General features: G+C 46.3%; 2 protein-coding genes across 4 annotated transcripts in view; one reads left to right on the top strand and one right to left on the bottom strand.

Moving 5' to 3' along the window:
• Positions 1–319: 319 nt before the first annotated feature.
• Positions 320–15,277, top strand: PPP1R3B (protein phosphatase 1 regulatory subunit 3B). Of its 2 annotated transcripts, none has more exons than XM_050801896.1 (2): positions 320–581; positions 10,121–15,277. In XM_050801896.1, the coding sequence occupies exon 2, from the start codon at positions 10,146–10,148 to the stop codon at positions 11,001–11,003; it is 858 nt and encodes a 285-aa protein (XP_050657853.1). In that variant the 5' UTR covers positions 320–581; positions 10,121–10,145; the 3' UTR covers positions 11,004–15,277. The 2 variants fall into 2 exon arrangements, with proteins under 2 accessions (XP_050657853.1, XP_050657852.1); XM_050801895.1 differs by lacking the exon at positions 320–581 and adding an exon at positions 1,248–1,364.
• Positions 6,105–16,953, bottom strand: part of ERI1 (exoribonuclease 1) — a 138,129-nt gene continuing 127,280 nt past the window's right edge. Inside the window, exon 7 of one of the 2 annotated variants that reach the window (XM_050801889.1) lies at positions 6,105–6,304. In XM_050801889.1, the coding sequence (XP_050657846.1) occupies positions 6,239–6,304 (66 nt within the window). In that variant the 3' untranslated portion in view covers positions 6,105–6,238. The remainder of the gene's footprint in view (positions 6,305–16,953) is intronic. The other variant, XM_050801886.1, reaches the window with a different exon arrangement.

Genomic DNA, 16,953 nt, shown 5'->3' with positions numbered 1-16,953 from the left:
CTACCTGTGAAACCCTCCATATCTGGGGCGCTCTGTGCCACGGGTGTCAGACTTTTGCAAAAGCCCTGTCATTCTAACGGGACGCTCTCCTGTAGGAAGTTGCCCCTGCCCCCTGGCGCCCGTTCTGGGGCTTCTGATGAAACGGCGACCCACCACCCCCTTCCCAGACCCTGGCCCGCAGCCGGATCACTCCGGGCGCGCTGCCGATCACGTGGCGAAGTGGTGCGCCCCGACACCGTGGCTGCGCGTCCATTGGTCAGCGGCTGGGGTCCCGGGCGTGCCCATTGGCTGCGGGGGGCGTTCACGTGGAAGGGGGCCTGGGATGGAACCCGGGGTCCCGAGAGGTGGCCGGAAAGTTAAAGGGGGCAGCGCGGCCGCGGGGAGCTCGAGTCCCGGGTGACTGCTGGAGGGAGGAGGTGAGCGCGCAGCTCTTGCGCACTGACGGACCTGGCCGCCGGCTGGGGGCGCGAACCCGAGCCCGGCGCCCAGCTCGTGGCGTCGCGGCCGCTGTCCCTGTTCCCCCAGTGCGGATGCTGCCGCGGGCTGGCGCGTCTGCCCTCGGGACTTATGAGCTGAACCCGGTACGTACCTCCCCAAGCCTCGAGTCCGAGGGAAGGGCCGGGGACAACAAGGCGAGGGCGTGCAGCGGGGACCCGTTTGGGTTCCTGTCACCTACATGTTCACCGTGCGACTTGCACTGGCACACTGGGGCTGGAACACTCTAGGGAGCTGGCCCCAGGGAGCTGTTGCTTCATCGTGGATAGGCGATCCAGGGACCGCAGCTGGGAAGCGCCTCCCGGGCCCACGTGCTCCACCGCGCTGCTGGGCCCGGCTGCGACCGTGACCCGGGAGCTGCGGCTGCGGCGGCTGATCCCTTTGCCACCTGTTGTTCTGGCTTCGAACCTAGCACAAGTTCCCAGCCCCGGGTCCCGACAGGTCTGGAGACGTCTCCAAAGTTGGGTAGTGGGGTTTGGAGATTAAGGACAAGCTGCTTCGTCTCTCTTCGGGCCTTAGTTTCCCTATAAAACGCGAGGAAATACGGTTGGTAGGCTCTCAGGCCACCGAGGGCGACAGGGCCTAGGACGATCCCCGTCCCGGGCTGGCGGAGGCCAGGCGGCCGCGCGGGGGTGCTGGTGTCGCGCTGCTTGCTCGGGCCGGGGTTGCCCCGCTGCCGGCCCCGCCCGGGTGCGATAACGGGCTCCTCCTCCTCGTCGTCTTCCTCCCCCCGCCGACATCTCCGGGAACCCAGCCCAGGCCCTGCCTCCCGGACACACCGACGCTCACGTAGTCGCCCTTGCCACAACCCTGCGGGCTCTCCGATGCGGCGAGCGAGCTGGGGAGGGGGCTTCTCTGCGGCCCAAAAGGTGGGTGCCGCGCGAGGCCAAGGAAGCTTGTAGGGAGGTTGGGGGCGGAGTGCAGCCCTGGCCGAGCTGGACGGAGGGGACAGGCTCGGAGAATAACTGGTAGGATCCTCCAGCCTGGGAGCACTGGCCTGTTCCTGCCCCCTTTTGGAATCCAAAAAAAGGGGTGTGGAAGGCACAGTAGCTGCAAAAGAGGGAGTGGGGGCCGGTAATGACGCACTGGAAGATTTGGGGGCCTGTCAGAGCATTGTTTTCTGAAAAAGAGGAGAAAACAGAGGAAAGACTGGACTTGGGAACTTGGAGACTTGGAAGGTGTTGGAACCTGTGGTCTGAGTGGCGGGGCCTGCCTGGGAGACCCAGGGTGCAGCAGAAGAGACAATTAGGGCTTTGGGCTGGGAGGAAGAGGAGGAAAGGAGGAAATGGTTCCGTGGGCAGAGTTGTCCAGGAGCCAAAACTAAAGTGAAGACAGCTGGAGGACTTACCACAAAACTACAGTTGAGGTATTTAGGGAAAAAAGTTAGTGGGAAGAGACGCGGCACCAGGCGTGGGTCGCAACATACAATGTCAGGGCCAGCAGGGACCTTGGAGGGGGACCTCAAGCCCAGAGCCGCTGAGTGACTTGCTCCAGCAACAAAGCAAGGTGCGGGCATTCTTAGCCTAGTGCCCTGTTTTCCCTCCTACGTTTAAAGACAGCAGGGGCTGTGTCATTTGAACTTGCCTCTTTCCTAGAATATGCAACCTCATTCACATATCAAGATTCTTTGGATGATGGGGACAGGATCAAGGGGTACAAGTAGCCTTTAAGGCTGTCAATAGGGCCCCATGGTCTAAATACAAGGGGAAAAGACGTGCACTCTCCTCATGCTGGATCAGTGAAACTTTTTGGAAGGGAACACAGAATTAATTGTTGGAGGGAGGTAGATGGCCATGTCTTTAAAAATGAAAATTATAACCTGGTTGTGAATGTTTACTGAATGCAGTTTGGCAGCTTTCAGTATTCTTGGTGGGTTGCTTGTGCATCTGATTTTTTGTTTCTTTATTTGTTTTTGTTTATTTATTTTTTTGGGGGGGGACGGAGTCTTGCTCTGTCGCTCAGGCTGGAGTGCAGTGGCGCGATCTCAGCTCACTGCAAGCTCCGCCTCCTGGGTTTACCCCATTCTCCTGCCATTCTCCTGCCTCAGCCTCCCGAGTAGCTGGGACTACAGGCTCCCGCCACCACGCCCGGCTAATTTTGTGTGTGTGTGTGTGTTTTAGTAGAGATGAGCTTTCACCGTGTTAGCCAGGATGGTCTGGATCTCCTGACCTGGTAATCCGCCTGCCTCAGCCTCCCAAAGTGCTGGGATTACAGGTGTGAGCCACCGCGCCTGGCCTTTTTTTGTCTTTTCTTATCAGAAGAGAGAGAGAGAGAGAGAGAGAGAGAATGAGAGAATGGAGGGGATAATGTCATGGCCCTGATACAAAAAAGGTTTCCTCCCTATGAAAGATACAGCCAGAAAGTCAGTAGCCCAGCTGCCTGAAACCGTGAAGGTCATGGGGTTATTTTCTGTGCGGGTCTGTAGTTATCACCATGGCTGTCTCACCTTGGCCAGCTGTCTTGAGAAGGTGTGTTGTCATGAGTGGAACAGAGAAAGCATTTATGCAAAACTATCTCCATGATCTGTTAGGGTTTGCCCTGTCTTAGCCATGAACACTGAAATCTACCCTCAAGCATGGCCCAGTCCCTCACCAGGGAAACTGATCCCTGAGCTCTGAGGCATCTCTATGGAAGCAAGTGTTTGAGAATTCATACCTACCTGGGAGCAGCACTCATACACTCTTGTTCCTATCCCGCAACTGGTATCAGATCCTGAATCCTGCTCTCATGGTTCAAATGTATGTCCATAACTTCTGGTTCTTTTGTTTTCCCCTGGCCAACGTTGGTGACTCATATTCCCTGGCCTGGGAAAAGGACAGAGCTGGAGTAGCCAAAGAGTCTCTCAGGAGAGGAGGCTGGGCTGCAGCCTGGTGCATCCTGTGTTGGAACCGATCATTTTCATGTCATTTGTAAAAGAAGCACCTGTCCAGGTGCCTCCTTTTCAGGAACTTAATATTACCTTGCACATCTCAGTTGCTAGGAGTACTTCTGAATGGCGGCAGCCATCCCTGTCACAGTCTGCTGGGGAGTTCCTGAGCAGGTCAGGAAAGCCCACACCAAACCAGCATTTTGGTGTGCTGATTCTTGGAGAATGACCAGGTAAATAAAAGCTGGAAGCTATCTGTGGGACAGGCCAGGTGACTGACAGTCGAGTCATACCGCAGATTGAGGTCACACAGGTTAATGTCCTCACCTGCAGTTATGGTGACACACAAACAGAGTGAAGGGATTCTAGACTGGGGTTGCTTGTGCAATGTTCCTGGGGTAGTAGTCCTGCAGGTAATCTTGGGCCATCATAACCTTACTTTTGCCTTTCATGGAAGAATCTTGCCATAGCAATTTGACTCCTGCAAGTGCCGGCAGCATTGTTTAATTAGCTCTGGCTCTGACTGGAGCCTGGCCTTTCCAAGCCGGACTTCTGCTTGTTCTTACAGTTTGGTGATAAAAGGGATCTCAGAGGCAAATTTATGCCACCGGGTTGAAACAGTGAAACTCTACCAAGGTCTTCAGCTAAGTCTCTTCAGCCTGCGGGATTAGAACTTGGGACGTTGGCTCTAGTGGGCTGTAAGTGTGTATATTCTTTGATCCTTTTGCTTTGGAATTCTGTTTCCACAATATCTTGAGAGTTTCCAAGCCTTTTTCTAACATGCAGGAAAGCACGTAGGAGGTTGGTTTGCAGGCTTGTTGGAGGTGCAAAGAGAACTTGCAGCTGACCTGTGCTGACTCAGGTGAGGAGGAAGCTGTGAAGAGGAACCCCTCCTCCCTCAGTTTCACACCCAGATTTTTCAGGATGGGTAGAGTGGGGGTCACTGGGATGCCAGATATAGCCATTTGTTTGGTCTTTATACTTACTTAAAAACGAGGCTGGGTGCGGTGGCTCATGCCTATAATCCCAGCACTGTGGGAGGCCGAGGCGAGCAGATCATGAGGTCAGGAGTTCAAGACCAGCCTGACATGGTGAAACCCCGTCTCTACTAAAAATACAAAAATTAGCTAGGGGTGGTGGGACGTGCCTGTAATCCCAGCTACTTGGGAGGCTGAGGCAGGAGAATCACTTGAACCCGGAAGGCAGAGGTTGCAGTGAGCTGAGATCGTGCCACGGCACCCCAGTCTGGGCAACAGAACAAGACTTCATCTCAAAAAGAAATAAATAAATAAATAATAAAAATGAGACAAAACAAAACAAAAACACTACCTGTGTTAAAGTTAGAGCTGAGGGTATAATTCCAACACAGTTTGCAAAGGACAAGAATAACTAAAATTTAGATATTTTGTTAATTATAGGATTTTTTTTTTCACATTGAACCTGTTAGTCAATCCATTGAACCTCTGCAAACCTACCTTGCCTAGTTCAGTCAGAACTTTCCTTTTCAGAACAGTTACGTGGGTATAAGAACAGATAATTGAAAGCAAATTTGCCCTTAACATTTTCACTAGATTGATTTTATTAGAGGGGAAACAGTGAGACAGATATCCTTTAAAATGAATGTTTAAGCACCTGCATTCTGGCCATAAGTTATTGTTTTATTTGGTTCTGAATATGTGTATTTCTCTGACTGACCATCTGTAAGTGCTTCTTGCATCCCAGGGAAGTGCTGTACTTTTGGAAAAATGGGGTCAAATCTGATACGTGTTTGTCCTTTCACCCTTTTTCTTTGTTTGGTTAATCACAGTCAGAGGGTGAAAATGAGAGAATATTTATGGAACTGAACCAGTGGTCCCAGCTCTTTACAGAAGACACTTGGCATGTTGCCTGTCACTCCTTGGGGTGGCCATGGCTGCTCGAGAGTGAGCTCCCCAACACGTCATCACACACCTACACCTGTGCCATAAGGAGGGGGATAGATTGAGAGGAGATAGGTTTGGGGACTCATCCAGATCCTGTGTTCTGTGATTCTCAGACTTGAGATTTTAATCCTATTTTTGTCACTCATTTCCTTAATTTAGTCCATTGAAACTGTCAAATCAAAATATAAATTTGCCATGGTAATCAGAATGATAAAAAGTGCTCAGACTTTGGGAGGCTGAAGCAGGAGGATTGCTTGAGCTCAGGAGTTTGAGACCAACCTGGGCAACATGGTGAAACCCTGCCTCTATAAAAATTGAAAAATTAGCTGGGCATGGAGGTGCACACCTTTAGTTCCAGCTACTTTGGAGGCTGAGGTGGGAGGATCACTTGGGCCCAGGAGTTTGAGTTTCCAGTGAGCTATGATTGCACCACTGCACTCCAGCCTGGGCAACACAGCAAGATCCTGTCTCACAAAAAAAAAGTGCTCAAATTTAGTGAGGCAATAGTGTTGGGATAGGCTTTTGGCATATCTTAAAATGTTTGAGGATTTTTTAGGTTCATTTTGTTCTGATAGACGCAATATTATTTTAGAAAATATAAAATAATATAAACCAGGAAACTAGAAATTCCTGAAATCTTGTCACCTAGGTATTCTGATTTTAAATATATCTCTAGTCTTTTTTCTCTGCATTTACATAATACAGTTGACCCTTGAACAACACGGGGTCTAGGGGAGCCTAGCCCCCACACAGTCAAAAATCCATATATAACTTCTGACTCCCCAAAACCTTCACTTCTAATAGCTTACTGTTGAGCAGAGTCTTACCAATAACATCAAGAATCGATTAATACGTATTTTGTATTTTATATGTAACGTATATTGTATTCTTATAGTAAAGTAAGCTAAAAGAAAGAAAATGTTAAGAAAATCAAAGAAAAGAGAAAGTATATTTACTATTCATGAAGTGGACGTGGGTCATCATCAAGGTCTTCATTCTCATCCTCTTCACATTGAGTAGGCTGAGGAGGAGGAAGAGGAGGAGAGGGGGTTGGTCTTTGCTCTCTCAGGGGCGGCAGAGGCAGAAGAAAATCTGAGCATAGGCCGGGTGCGGTGGCTCAAGCCTGTAATCCCAGCACTTTGGGAGGCCGAGATGGGCGGATCACGAGGTCAGGAGATCGAGACCATCCTGGCTAACATGGTGAAACCCCGTCTCTTCTAAAAAATATAAAAAACTAGCCGGGCGATGTGGCGGACGCCTGTACTCCCAGCTACTCAGGAGGCTGAGGCAGGAGAATGGCGGGAACCCGGGAGGCGGAGCTTGCAGTGAGCCGAGATCCCGCGAGACTCCGTCTCAAAAAAAAAAAAAAGAAAATCTGAGCATAAGTGGACCTGCAAAGTTCAAACTCATGTCACTGAAGGGTCAAATGCATTTTTTCACCACAAGTCTAGTTTCTATGTACAATTTTATCTTCTGTCTCTCTCTCTCTATATATATAGACATAAGTATAATTTTTTCATTTCATTTAAATCTTTTTTAAAATAATGGCTTTAATGATGATTATAAAATTATATCACATGGGCTGGGCTTGGTGGCTCCTGCCTGCAATCCCAGCACTTTGGGAGGCTGAGGCGGTGGATCACCTGAGGTCAGGAGTTTGAGACCAGCTTGGCCAACATGGTGAAACCCTGTCTCTACTAATGAAGTACAAAAATTAGCTGGGCGTGGTGGCAGACTCCTGTAATCCCAGCTACTTGAAAGACGAAGGCAGGAGAATCACTTGAACCCGGGAGGTAGAGGTTGCAGTGAACCGAGATCGTGCTGTTACACTCCAGCCTGGGCGACAGGAGTGAAACTCTGTCTCAAAAAAGGAAAAAATAATAACAATAAAAATAAAAGTACATCACATGGATGTGGTACATTTGATTTAACCAGGTACCTGTTAATGGTCATCTAGGTTATTTTGTCATCTTTTTTCCGCCTATAATGTGGCATTGAACATTGTAGTACCTTCACCTCTATGTGTTTTTAATTCTTAGGATAAATGTCTCTGTGTGATATTAGAATAAAAAATGATAAAAAAAATTAGAAAGGTCGTGCCAATTTCATACCTGTAAATCCCAGCATTTTGGGAGGCGGAGGTGGGAGCACTGCTTGAGTCCAGGAATTCAAGACTGGCCTGGGCAACATAGTGAGACCTCGTCTCTACAAAAAAATGTTTTTTGAAAATTAGCTGGACATGGTGGCTCGTGCCTGTGGTCCTGGCTACTCGGGAGGCTGAGGTGGAAGGACTGCTTGAGCCCAGCAGGTGGAGGCTGCCATAAGCCATGTTCATACCACTTCACTCCAGCCTAGGTGACAGAGTAAGACCCAATCTCAAAAGAAAAAAAAGAAAAAGCTTGCATTATCTTTTAAATTTTTTTCCTAATTCAATAAATAAAAAACAGACATTGTTTCTCATCTATACTTCTTAAATTAATAATAAGGTTGAACATTTTGCATATTTATAGGCCACTTAAAAATTTTTTTTCCTGAATTTTCTATTCACGTTCTTTGCTTATTTTTCTATGTGGAATATTTGACTTCATTGCTTTGTAAGAACACTTTACATATTAAGGTATTAGCTCTGCTGCTATGCTTATTGTAAAATATTTTCACAGTTTGTCTTTAATCTTTTTTGTTTTACTTATCATTTTTACTTATAGAAAATATAGTTTTTGTTAATTCAGATTTATCCTCGTTTAGCATGATTGTATTTGCTTTTTATTCTTATAGAGCCAATTTTTTACTTGTGGAAAAAACAAATATTCACCTATGTTAAAGGCTTAAAAATACTAAATTGCTGATTGTTTTTATTTTATTTATTTTTAGTTTTTGAGATGGAGTCTTGCCCTGTCGCCCAGGCTAGAGTGTGTGATCTCTGCACACTGCAACCTCCGCCTCCTGGGTTCAAGCAATTCTGCTGTCTCAGCCTCCAGAGCAGCTGGGACTACAGGTGCATGCCACCATGCCCGGTTAATTTTTGTAATTTTAGTAGAGACAGGGTTTCACCATATTGGTCAGGCTGGTCTCGAACTCCTGACCTCAGATGATCCACCTGCCCGGCCTCCCAACGTGCCGGGATTACAGGCGTGAGCCACCGCCCAGAACGGTATCCTGACATTTAAAAACCTACCATAAGCTTAATGAAAGCAGGTTTGTGTCTGTCTTCACTATTGAATCCCAGTGTCTTGCTCAATGCCTGGCATATAGGAAACACCCAATCTATATTTTTGGGATGAGTCCATTTCTTTTTATCAGATTATAGCAAATATAAAGCCACAATGAGATGTCATGTCACACCCGTTAGGATGGCTATTTTCAAAAAGACCAAAGAAAATAAGTATTGGCAAAGACGTGGAGAAAAGGGAGCCCTTGTCTCCTGTTGGTGGGAATGTAAATTAGTACAGCCATTATGGAAAATAGTAGGGAGGCTCCTCAAAAAACCATAACTAGAACTACTATATGACCCGGCAATCCTACTACCAGACATATATCCAAAGGAATTGAAGTCAGTATATCAGAGAGTTCTCTGCACTCTTATGTTCATTGTAGCATTATTCACCAAGCCAAGATATGGAATCAACCTAAGTGCCCATCATTAGATGAGTGAATAAAGAAAACATGGCATATAAACACAGTGGAATACTATTCCACCTGAAAAAAGAAGGAAATCCTGTCATTTGTGCTAACATAGATGAAACTGGAGGATGTTAAGCGAATAAGTCAGACACAGAACGACAAATACAGCATGATCTCGCTTATACGTCGAATCTGAAAAAGTCAAACTCATAGAACCAGAGAGTACAATGGTGGCTACCAGAAGCTGGGGGTGGAGGGACTGGAGAGGTATCCTTTGGCCAAAGGATACAAAATTTCAGGTAGACAGGGAGAGCTCTAATGTACAATATGGTGCCTATACTTAGTAATGATATGTTATATACTTGAAAATTGCTGAGAGTGGATTGTAAGTGTTCTCACTGCAAAAAAAGTGTGATATAATGCATGTTAAATAGCTCGATTTAGCCATTCCACAATGTATACATATATGGAAACATGTTGTACACCATAAGAATATACAATTTTTACTTCTCAATTAATAAAGTGTGGGCAGAGAGGCTCACACCTGTCATCCCAGCACTTTGGGAGGCCAAGGCAGGAGGACGGATTGAGCCAGGAGTGCAAGACCAACCTGGGCAACATAGTAAGACCTGTCTCTACAAAAATTTTTTAAAATTAGCCAAGCGTGGTGACTTGCGCCTGTGGTCCCACTTACTTGGGAGGCTGAGGTGGGAGGATCATTTGAGCCTGGGAGGTCGAGGCTGCAGTGAGCTGTGATCACGCCACTGTGCTCCAGCCTGGGCAACAGAGCGAGACCCTGTCTCTAAAAATACGTAAATAAATAGTGTCTATCTGTGGAAGACACCTTCTTAGTCATATAGGTTTGGGAAATCTTAAAACAGTATATGCCCTTTTAATTATCCTCTGTGGCACATTAGCCAACAGAAGGCCCCAAGAAATGCTGACCCAAAAACCTGTGCATTTAGTTTTAAAACTGGTGGGTTTCTTACTCTTTTGTTTATTTTAACCTTGAACCGCACCCCCCAACTCGTCCCCGCCACAGCATAATCTTCCCTCAAACCCGTGTTGTGCTGGAGCACACTAGAGTTAATCCTGACCTGTAGCCATGTGGGCAGAGATGAAAGGAAATATTGTTTGCCAGTCCCTGCTGGAATGATGCCTTTACACACCTGTCTGATCTGATCGCTCTGCTGTTTTCTTTCTTCTCCCTTTCCAGGGTTCTAGCCTCTTCATCTAGCCCCATGATGGCCGTGGACATCGAGTACAGGTACGACTGCATGGCTCCTTCCTTGCGCCGAGAGAGGTTTGCCTTTAAGATCTCACCAAAGCCCAGCAAACCACTGAGGCCTTGTATTCAGCTGAGCAGCAAGAAGGAAGCCAGTGGAATGGTGGCCCCAGCTGTCCAGGAGAAGAAGGTGAAAAAGCGGGTGTCCTTCGCAGACAACCAAGGGCTGGCCTTGACAATGGTCAAAGTGTTCTCAGAATTCGATGACCCGCTAGATATCACATTCAACATCACCGAGCTCCTAGACAGCATTGTGAGCTTGACGACAGCAGAGAGCGAGAGCTTTGTTCTGGATTTTTCCCAGCCCTCTGCAGATTACTTAGACTTTAGAAATCGACTTCAGGCTGACCACGTCTGCCTGGAGAACTGTGTGCTCAAGGACAGGGCCATTGCAGGCACTGTGAAGGTTCAGAACCTTGCATTTGAGAAGACCGTGAAAATAAGGATGACGTTTGACACCTGGAAGAGCTACACAGACTTTCCTTGTCAGTACGTGAAGGACACTTACGCTGGTTCAGACAGGGACACGTTCTCCTTCGATATCAGCTTGCCCGAGAAGATTCAGTCTTATGAAAGAATGGAGTTTGCTGTGTACTACGAGTGCAATGGACAGACGCACTGGGACAGCAACAGAGGCAAGAACTATAGGATCATCCGGGCTGAGTTAAAATCTACCCAGGGAACGACCACGCCCCACAATGGACCGGATTTGGGAATATCCTTTGACCAATTTGGAAGCCCTCGGTGTTCCTATGGTCTGTTTCCAGAGTGGCCAAGTTACTTGGGATACGAAAAGCTAGGGCCCTACTACTAGTGACTGCGGGTGACAGGGCGTGGCAGAGCTGCCGCAGACAAGCCTAGCTCTGCTCACTGTGCAGTGGAGATGGAAGGCCAGGGAGGAGCAAAATGGAACTTCCATGAGGCCCAGTTTGGGAAAATAAAAGGATCCTCTTCACTTCTTTCTTAAACCAGCAAATCCAGCCAGGTTCAGATTACACAATTGGTGTCTCCCTCAAAGAAGCGGTGGTGGCTGGCGCGCTTGGGCACTGTGGCAGCCACGAGAGTCTGTGCAGGTCTGTGCTGGAAAGGGTATGGATGGGAACCAAGCCTGTGCCAGTGCTGATGAAGCTGTAGGAGCTGATGAAGCTGGAAGGATCTCTGCTCTCCACTCAGAGGAGAGCAGAAAAAGCCGCTCAGCCCCAGCCACCTCGCGTTGGACCCTCACTGTTTGTCGTGTTCATCTTTGGGTGCTCTCTGCCAGCCAGGCCTTTCCTGCAAGCTGCTGTGCTTCCCCGTCCACGTGTATCTCTGTGCTGTGACACACTGACCTGACGCACGTTTCCAATGCAGCTGCAGAAGAGAAATGGGATTGGCTCTTGTTTTCTGAAAGTTCATCTTTTGCATTTTATGTTTTTCCACAATCGATCTGACGTTCAGGAAAAGATAATAAAGGCAAAATGGTTGTGATTGAGATAGGCATTTCCTCCCCGCTCTTCTTGACCCCACAGATCTATTCCAGCGGAGAGCAACACACCAGTCATCAAAACCCACTGGTTTCTGTGCGGTGGCACAGATTGCAGGGTTCTGACGAGGCAGGACAGTCATGAGTGGGGACATTTTCCGCTTCTCCTCTTGCCTTCTAGGGGGAGCTTTCTAAGTCCCCAGATTTACCCTGAATCACCGGGAAAATCTGATTTTTCCTTGGAAAGCTCAATGACAAGATTTGTTTTAACTTACTTGGCTGGTTTCATTCTTTATGAAAGAATTTTGGATCTCCCTTCCTGAAGTGTCGTCTTTTCTGCTGTGTTTAGGACATTTGATTTGCAGATCCAATGTTTCCTCAAAACCTGCAGAAAATGGTTTTATCTTGACTGTGATTTACAATATCTAGAACACTTTACCAGCACCCAGGGACACGGATTTGGGTGTTCTTATTTATGGTGTGTATGGAAAGGGATAGGGGAGAAAAACCTCACCCAAGTTCTTATAGGTTATTTTAAATGTTTGCCAACTCTGACATTTCAGAGATTCGTTGTTCTTAACCATATTGGACTAAAGTCTGTTGGTTAGTGCTGTTGTGAAAGAGACCTCCGGGGCCGAGTGTGGTAGCTCATGCCTGTAATCTCCGCACTTTGGGAGGCCGCGGCGGGCAGATCACCTGATGTCAGGCGTTCAAGACCAGCCTGGCCAACGTGGTACAACCCCATCTGTACTAAAAATACAAAATTTAGCTGAGTGTGATGGCAGGCGCCTGCAATCCAGCTACTCGGGAGGCTGAGGCAGGAGAATCACTTGAACCCGGGAGGTGGAGGTTGCAGTGAGCCAAGATCATCATGTCACTGCATTCCAGCCTGAGCAACATAGTGAAACTGTGTCTCAAAAAAAAAGAGAGACCTCTGGGACAATCATTATCAGATAGACCCCAAACCTGTGATTTTTCTTGGGTAAGATTGGTATTTACTTAGGGGTGCTTTAAAAATATATTTTTACATGTATATTTGTAGGAAATTGGGTTTTTTTTTTTTTTTCTTTCTATTTGTGTTTGTTTTTGGAGTTTGGTTAAATGACTCTTTTATTTGCTGTTTTGCCTGATCTTACTAAAGTGAAGTTTTCCTAAGGCAAGCAAGAAGAGGAGTGGAAGCACAGTTGCCTGGATTTGGAGGCACAGCTGTTAGGCTTTTCAAGCTAAGAGTCTTGTGCTTGGGTTTTCCAGATTAATTTGAAAAGACCTCCCATCGGTGGCTTTGTACATAACCAACAGGCAGATATTGAGTGCCTTGGCTCCTAGAGTTTTGTGGTTGGGTTAGGTTGTTTTTGTTGTTGGTGGTGTTTTGTTTTGTTTTTGTTTTCATTTTTGAAGTTTAAGATGCCTTGACGTTTTAAATGCTCTTAAATGCTATTCAATGTAATTCTTATTCCTAAAACTGGCTGTTCTTAGCCTGAATTCTAATGCTTTGTTTTTTGTACCTCTCCCAGGTGGGTAACACTCTAGGATCACATGATAATATAATTTTAGGGGAAATCACATTTTTACCTTACGCTGTTACTGGGCAGAACCATGTTGTATGTAAACATACCAGACATCGGGTAACAGACAGTACTTTAAATGTTGTAAATTTGGTGATCAGAGCTATTAATAGCATAAATTGAACTCAAATGGAACAAAACTGATGTCATGTAGGTCCTGAATTTTACTTTGCATTAAGAAGTGCCCTCCCCACAATGCAGGAAAGGCACAGAGTGCACTGGCATTGACATGTTACCCAACTAAGGATCATTCTGTGTTCATAAGAAAAAGGCCTGCAGTGACTCTGTTTAATAAAGTCAGTTGAATTTGATCTAATAATGATCTTAAGACATTCCCATGTCAAAATTTGAAATATGATAATTCAGTGATAACTATCTCTTCTAAAGCAGCCGTAAACCCTTCCCACTACCCGTCTTTCTCCTAGCTCACCCTGGCTTTTTTTGCTGGGGGCGCTGGTTGCAAGACCCCAGCCAGCACACCTGGGATGCTCCCCCCACCGCACCGTTCAGAAGGCAAGTCCTCACCCGCTCGCAGAGACCCTTCTTCTCCAATAAAAGACTCTACTTGCCTGACTTTTCTCATCAGGGCTGTCATTCAGTGATGTATGGGGGTCTGAAAAATACTGCCTTCTAGCTGGCTTCTGTTTACCACTCGCTCCCCTGCTACCCTCCTGCCACAAACAGTCTTTTTCCTTTTGGCCCAGTTCTGTCCCGTGAAATTCTCAGATGGCCTCAGGAGCTGCACTGATGGCTTCTCCCCTTGTTTGATAGCTCTTCATCAGTAGATAAGCCTACACACTTCAGAGGGTGACAGGTTCCTTAGCTGGAGACTTCACTGCAGCCTAACTTGTAGATTTGCCTTCAGACAGCTCTTGGTTATGGTAACAAGTGACCCTTGAGTCCCAGAATCTTTCCCAGGTTGCCCCAGAAAGACCAGCCACCTGGCACAGGTGCAGCTGTCCGGGAACAGGGAAGCAACTTCATTTTTGTTGTATATTTATTCCCTCAAGTGCCCTGCGGAGCATTTGCCAGCTGGGTACAATAAATAAGCTGGATTATATACAGATAATTAATAAATAAGCTTTCAGTATCTCTTGGAAGACATGAAGCATTTGAGTGGGTTTCTTTATTTAAAAAATGATTGTTCTACTGGAGCTGGTGAGAAATAATGGAGGCGTGCAGTTCTCCAGAAATTAAAACAATTTCAGAGGCAATGGTAGAATTTAATTTACCTCTAAGATTTCATTTTAATGGTGGTAAAATATGATACATTTTTAGAAGATGTCAATTTGGAACTGTTAGGAGATTGCTTTGTGGTTTTGATCTTTTCAAACCGTTTTCTTTTTGAAAAAAGGCATTAGTTGTAGTCACATGGACATTAAATGGGCCACATATGCTTATCAATCAAGAAAGTGTTCATTTTTTTTGGAACTGCCCATTTTCTGGATCTTCCCTCTCAATGGATAGGGGATGAAAACCTTGGTTGCCTTTTATTTGTTTCCTCTTCTAAAATTTCTCACCTGAATGTAGTCCTGGGAGAGTCCCGATCACATCTCTCCTGACATGTTCACTGAAATTGGAGACAAGAAGTTACATGGATAATGGGATCTTGCAGGGTCACACGAAGACAATTTGGCAGCTTATCTTAATTCCTACAGTGAGACAACACATCTGGAACTGGGAAGGACAGCTGTTGTTACGGGCAGTTTTTCCTGGTCATGGCTGTAAAGCTCTGCAACCCACGTTGTAAAACTGTGAATGTTTTCAGTCTTGTTGACGAGTTTTTAGACTGCTGGACCTCTGAGGGCTTTGAGAGCGCAGCTGTGAGGATGTTTCACTTGTACTTCAATGCGAATGTAGAACCAAGGACTCATCTTCATTTTATACCTAAAAGTGCCTTGTCAAGAAATTTCTGCATGTTTTAAAAGATAAATATTTTTGTACACAAAGTTCAAGGGGAAATGCACTTTAAAAATCCCACGAATGGATGTTTTTTGTGTGGTATGAGAGGTTTGTTTGTATCTCAAGAGCAAAAATGTAATAAAGGAAGACAAAACAAAACTGAAACTGTCCTTCTATTCTTAGAGCCAGAGTAAGTGGAGTAATATTTCAAATTGATATGTTTACACATATCAATCTTAGGTTTCCAAAGAAAAAGCTCACAGTCAATGCCTGAGTTAAAGGTGCAAGGCAGAGAGGAGATAATTGCTTTTTTTAAGTTGTCACATCTTAGCTGAGAAGGTAAGTTTTAGGGAAGAGATACAGGAGCTACTGTTATTCTGCACCCATTTTTAATCACCCTAGGTCACAGGCATTCTTACCCTGTCATTTGCACTTGAAGTCCAGTGCAGACAGACATATTCAAACAAAAGCAGGAAAACTGTAAGTGGCTATTAGAGCTTTTAACTGCTTGAGCAAACAAATTGTAACCAGCAAAACAAAACAGCCCCTGATAGGTAGTGGATATTCACCCAAAGTGAGAAGTGAGATTTCCAGAGCTGCTTTTTTCCCAAAGTTCAAGACAAGATGCAGGCTGGGAAATTGCATCTTGAAGTTCCATGTCAACAAGTCCTCTGCCACCCGGGGGAAGTGGGCAGTGGCTCTAGTGGAAAGGTAGAGTGTATTAAAGTTTAGCAGCTAGTGTGCAGATGCGAAAAGTGAGCTCCATACATAACTTTCTCCAGATTTTTACACTCTGCCCACAATTTGCCTTCACGTGCGGTTTTAATAATCATTAATCGTAAGTTGTGAGACCAACACCTCAGGGATGTCTGGAATAAAAACAACATAAGAAAAAAACACTTTTCTAGAGCAATGTCCCTAGAATGGCAAATGTCCACCTCTGAGTAATTCAATTGAACATTTACTGCTCGGCTTCCATATATGAAGCAGTGCCAGGTGCTTTTCCCCCAGCTCCCACAAAGGACATTCACATGTTCTGAGTAACACCTCTGGTGGGCATGGAGAGCCACTGGAAGGTACTGGAATTCAGGAAGTCTGGCTTCCAATCCAAGCTCTGCCACCGACCTCTTCGGCCTCCCATCTCCTGTCAGTGGCTCTACTGAAGAGGCCCTGAGCATGTTTAGTAGGAATAAGGTAACCAGGGGCCCTAGCAGTGCCCTGAATGCTTTTGAGAGTCAGCCAACATGTTCATTTTTAAGAGGTTTCTAAATATAGACTCTCATAAGAAGCACCTTGTACACTATTCGTGTCCTCTCCAGGAATCATGCGAATGAATCACATTCCAGACACTCGCTCAGACTTCATCACATCCTCAGTGACTGGGCTGGAAGAAATGTCACAGAGCTCTCTTTTTATGGGTAAAGAGAGGAAGGTATCTGGGTACAGTGAGCTGGGCTGACATCTGCAATCCCAGCACCTTGGGAGGATCGCTTGAGGCTAGGAGTTCGAGACCAGCCTGGGCAACATAGTGAGACCCCATCTCTAAAAAAAATAATAATAATTAATAGCTGGGTGTGGTGCCGTGTCTATATACCAGCTATTCAGGGGGCTGAGGCAGGAAGATGACTTGAATTAGGAGTTCGAGGCTTCAGTGAGCTGTGATTGTACCACTGCTCTCTAGCCTGGGCAACAGCATGAGACTCTCCCCCCCCCAAAAAAAAAGAGAGAGAGAGAGAGAGGGAGGGAGAGACGAAGGCCCTGAGTGAGCTTCTTCTAGTCCAGAGCCCATCAATGACTGAGCCAGGAGAATGACACAGGTCTTTTTTTCCAAGAAC

Source organism: Macaca thibetana, chromosome 8 (genome assembly GCF_024542745.1).
Source record: "Macaca thibetana thibetana isolate TM-01 chromosome 8, ASM2454274v1, whole genome shotgun sequence".
Lineage (NCBI taxonomy): Eukaryota > Metazoa > Chordata > Mammalia > Primates > Cercopithecidae > Macaca > Macaca thibetana.
This window is presented reverse-complemented; position numbering and strand designations above follow the sequence as displayed.

Excerpts from the sequence above, each read along its gene's own strand:
- PPP1R3B (XM_050801896.1), top strand. The coding sequence starts at position 10,146 with ATGATGGCCGTGGACATCGAGTACAGGTACGACTGCATGGCTCCTTCC.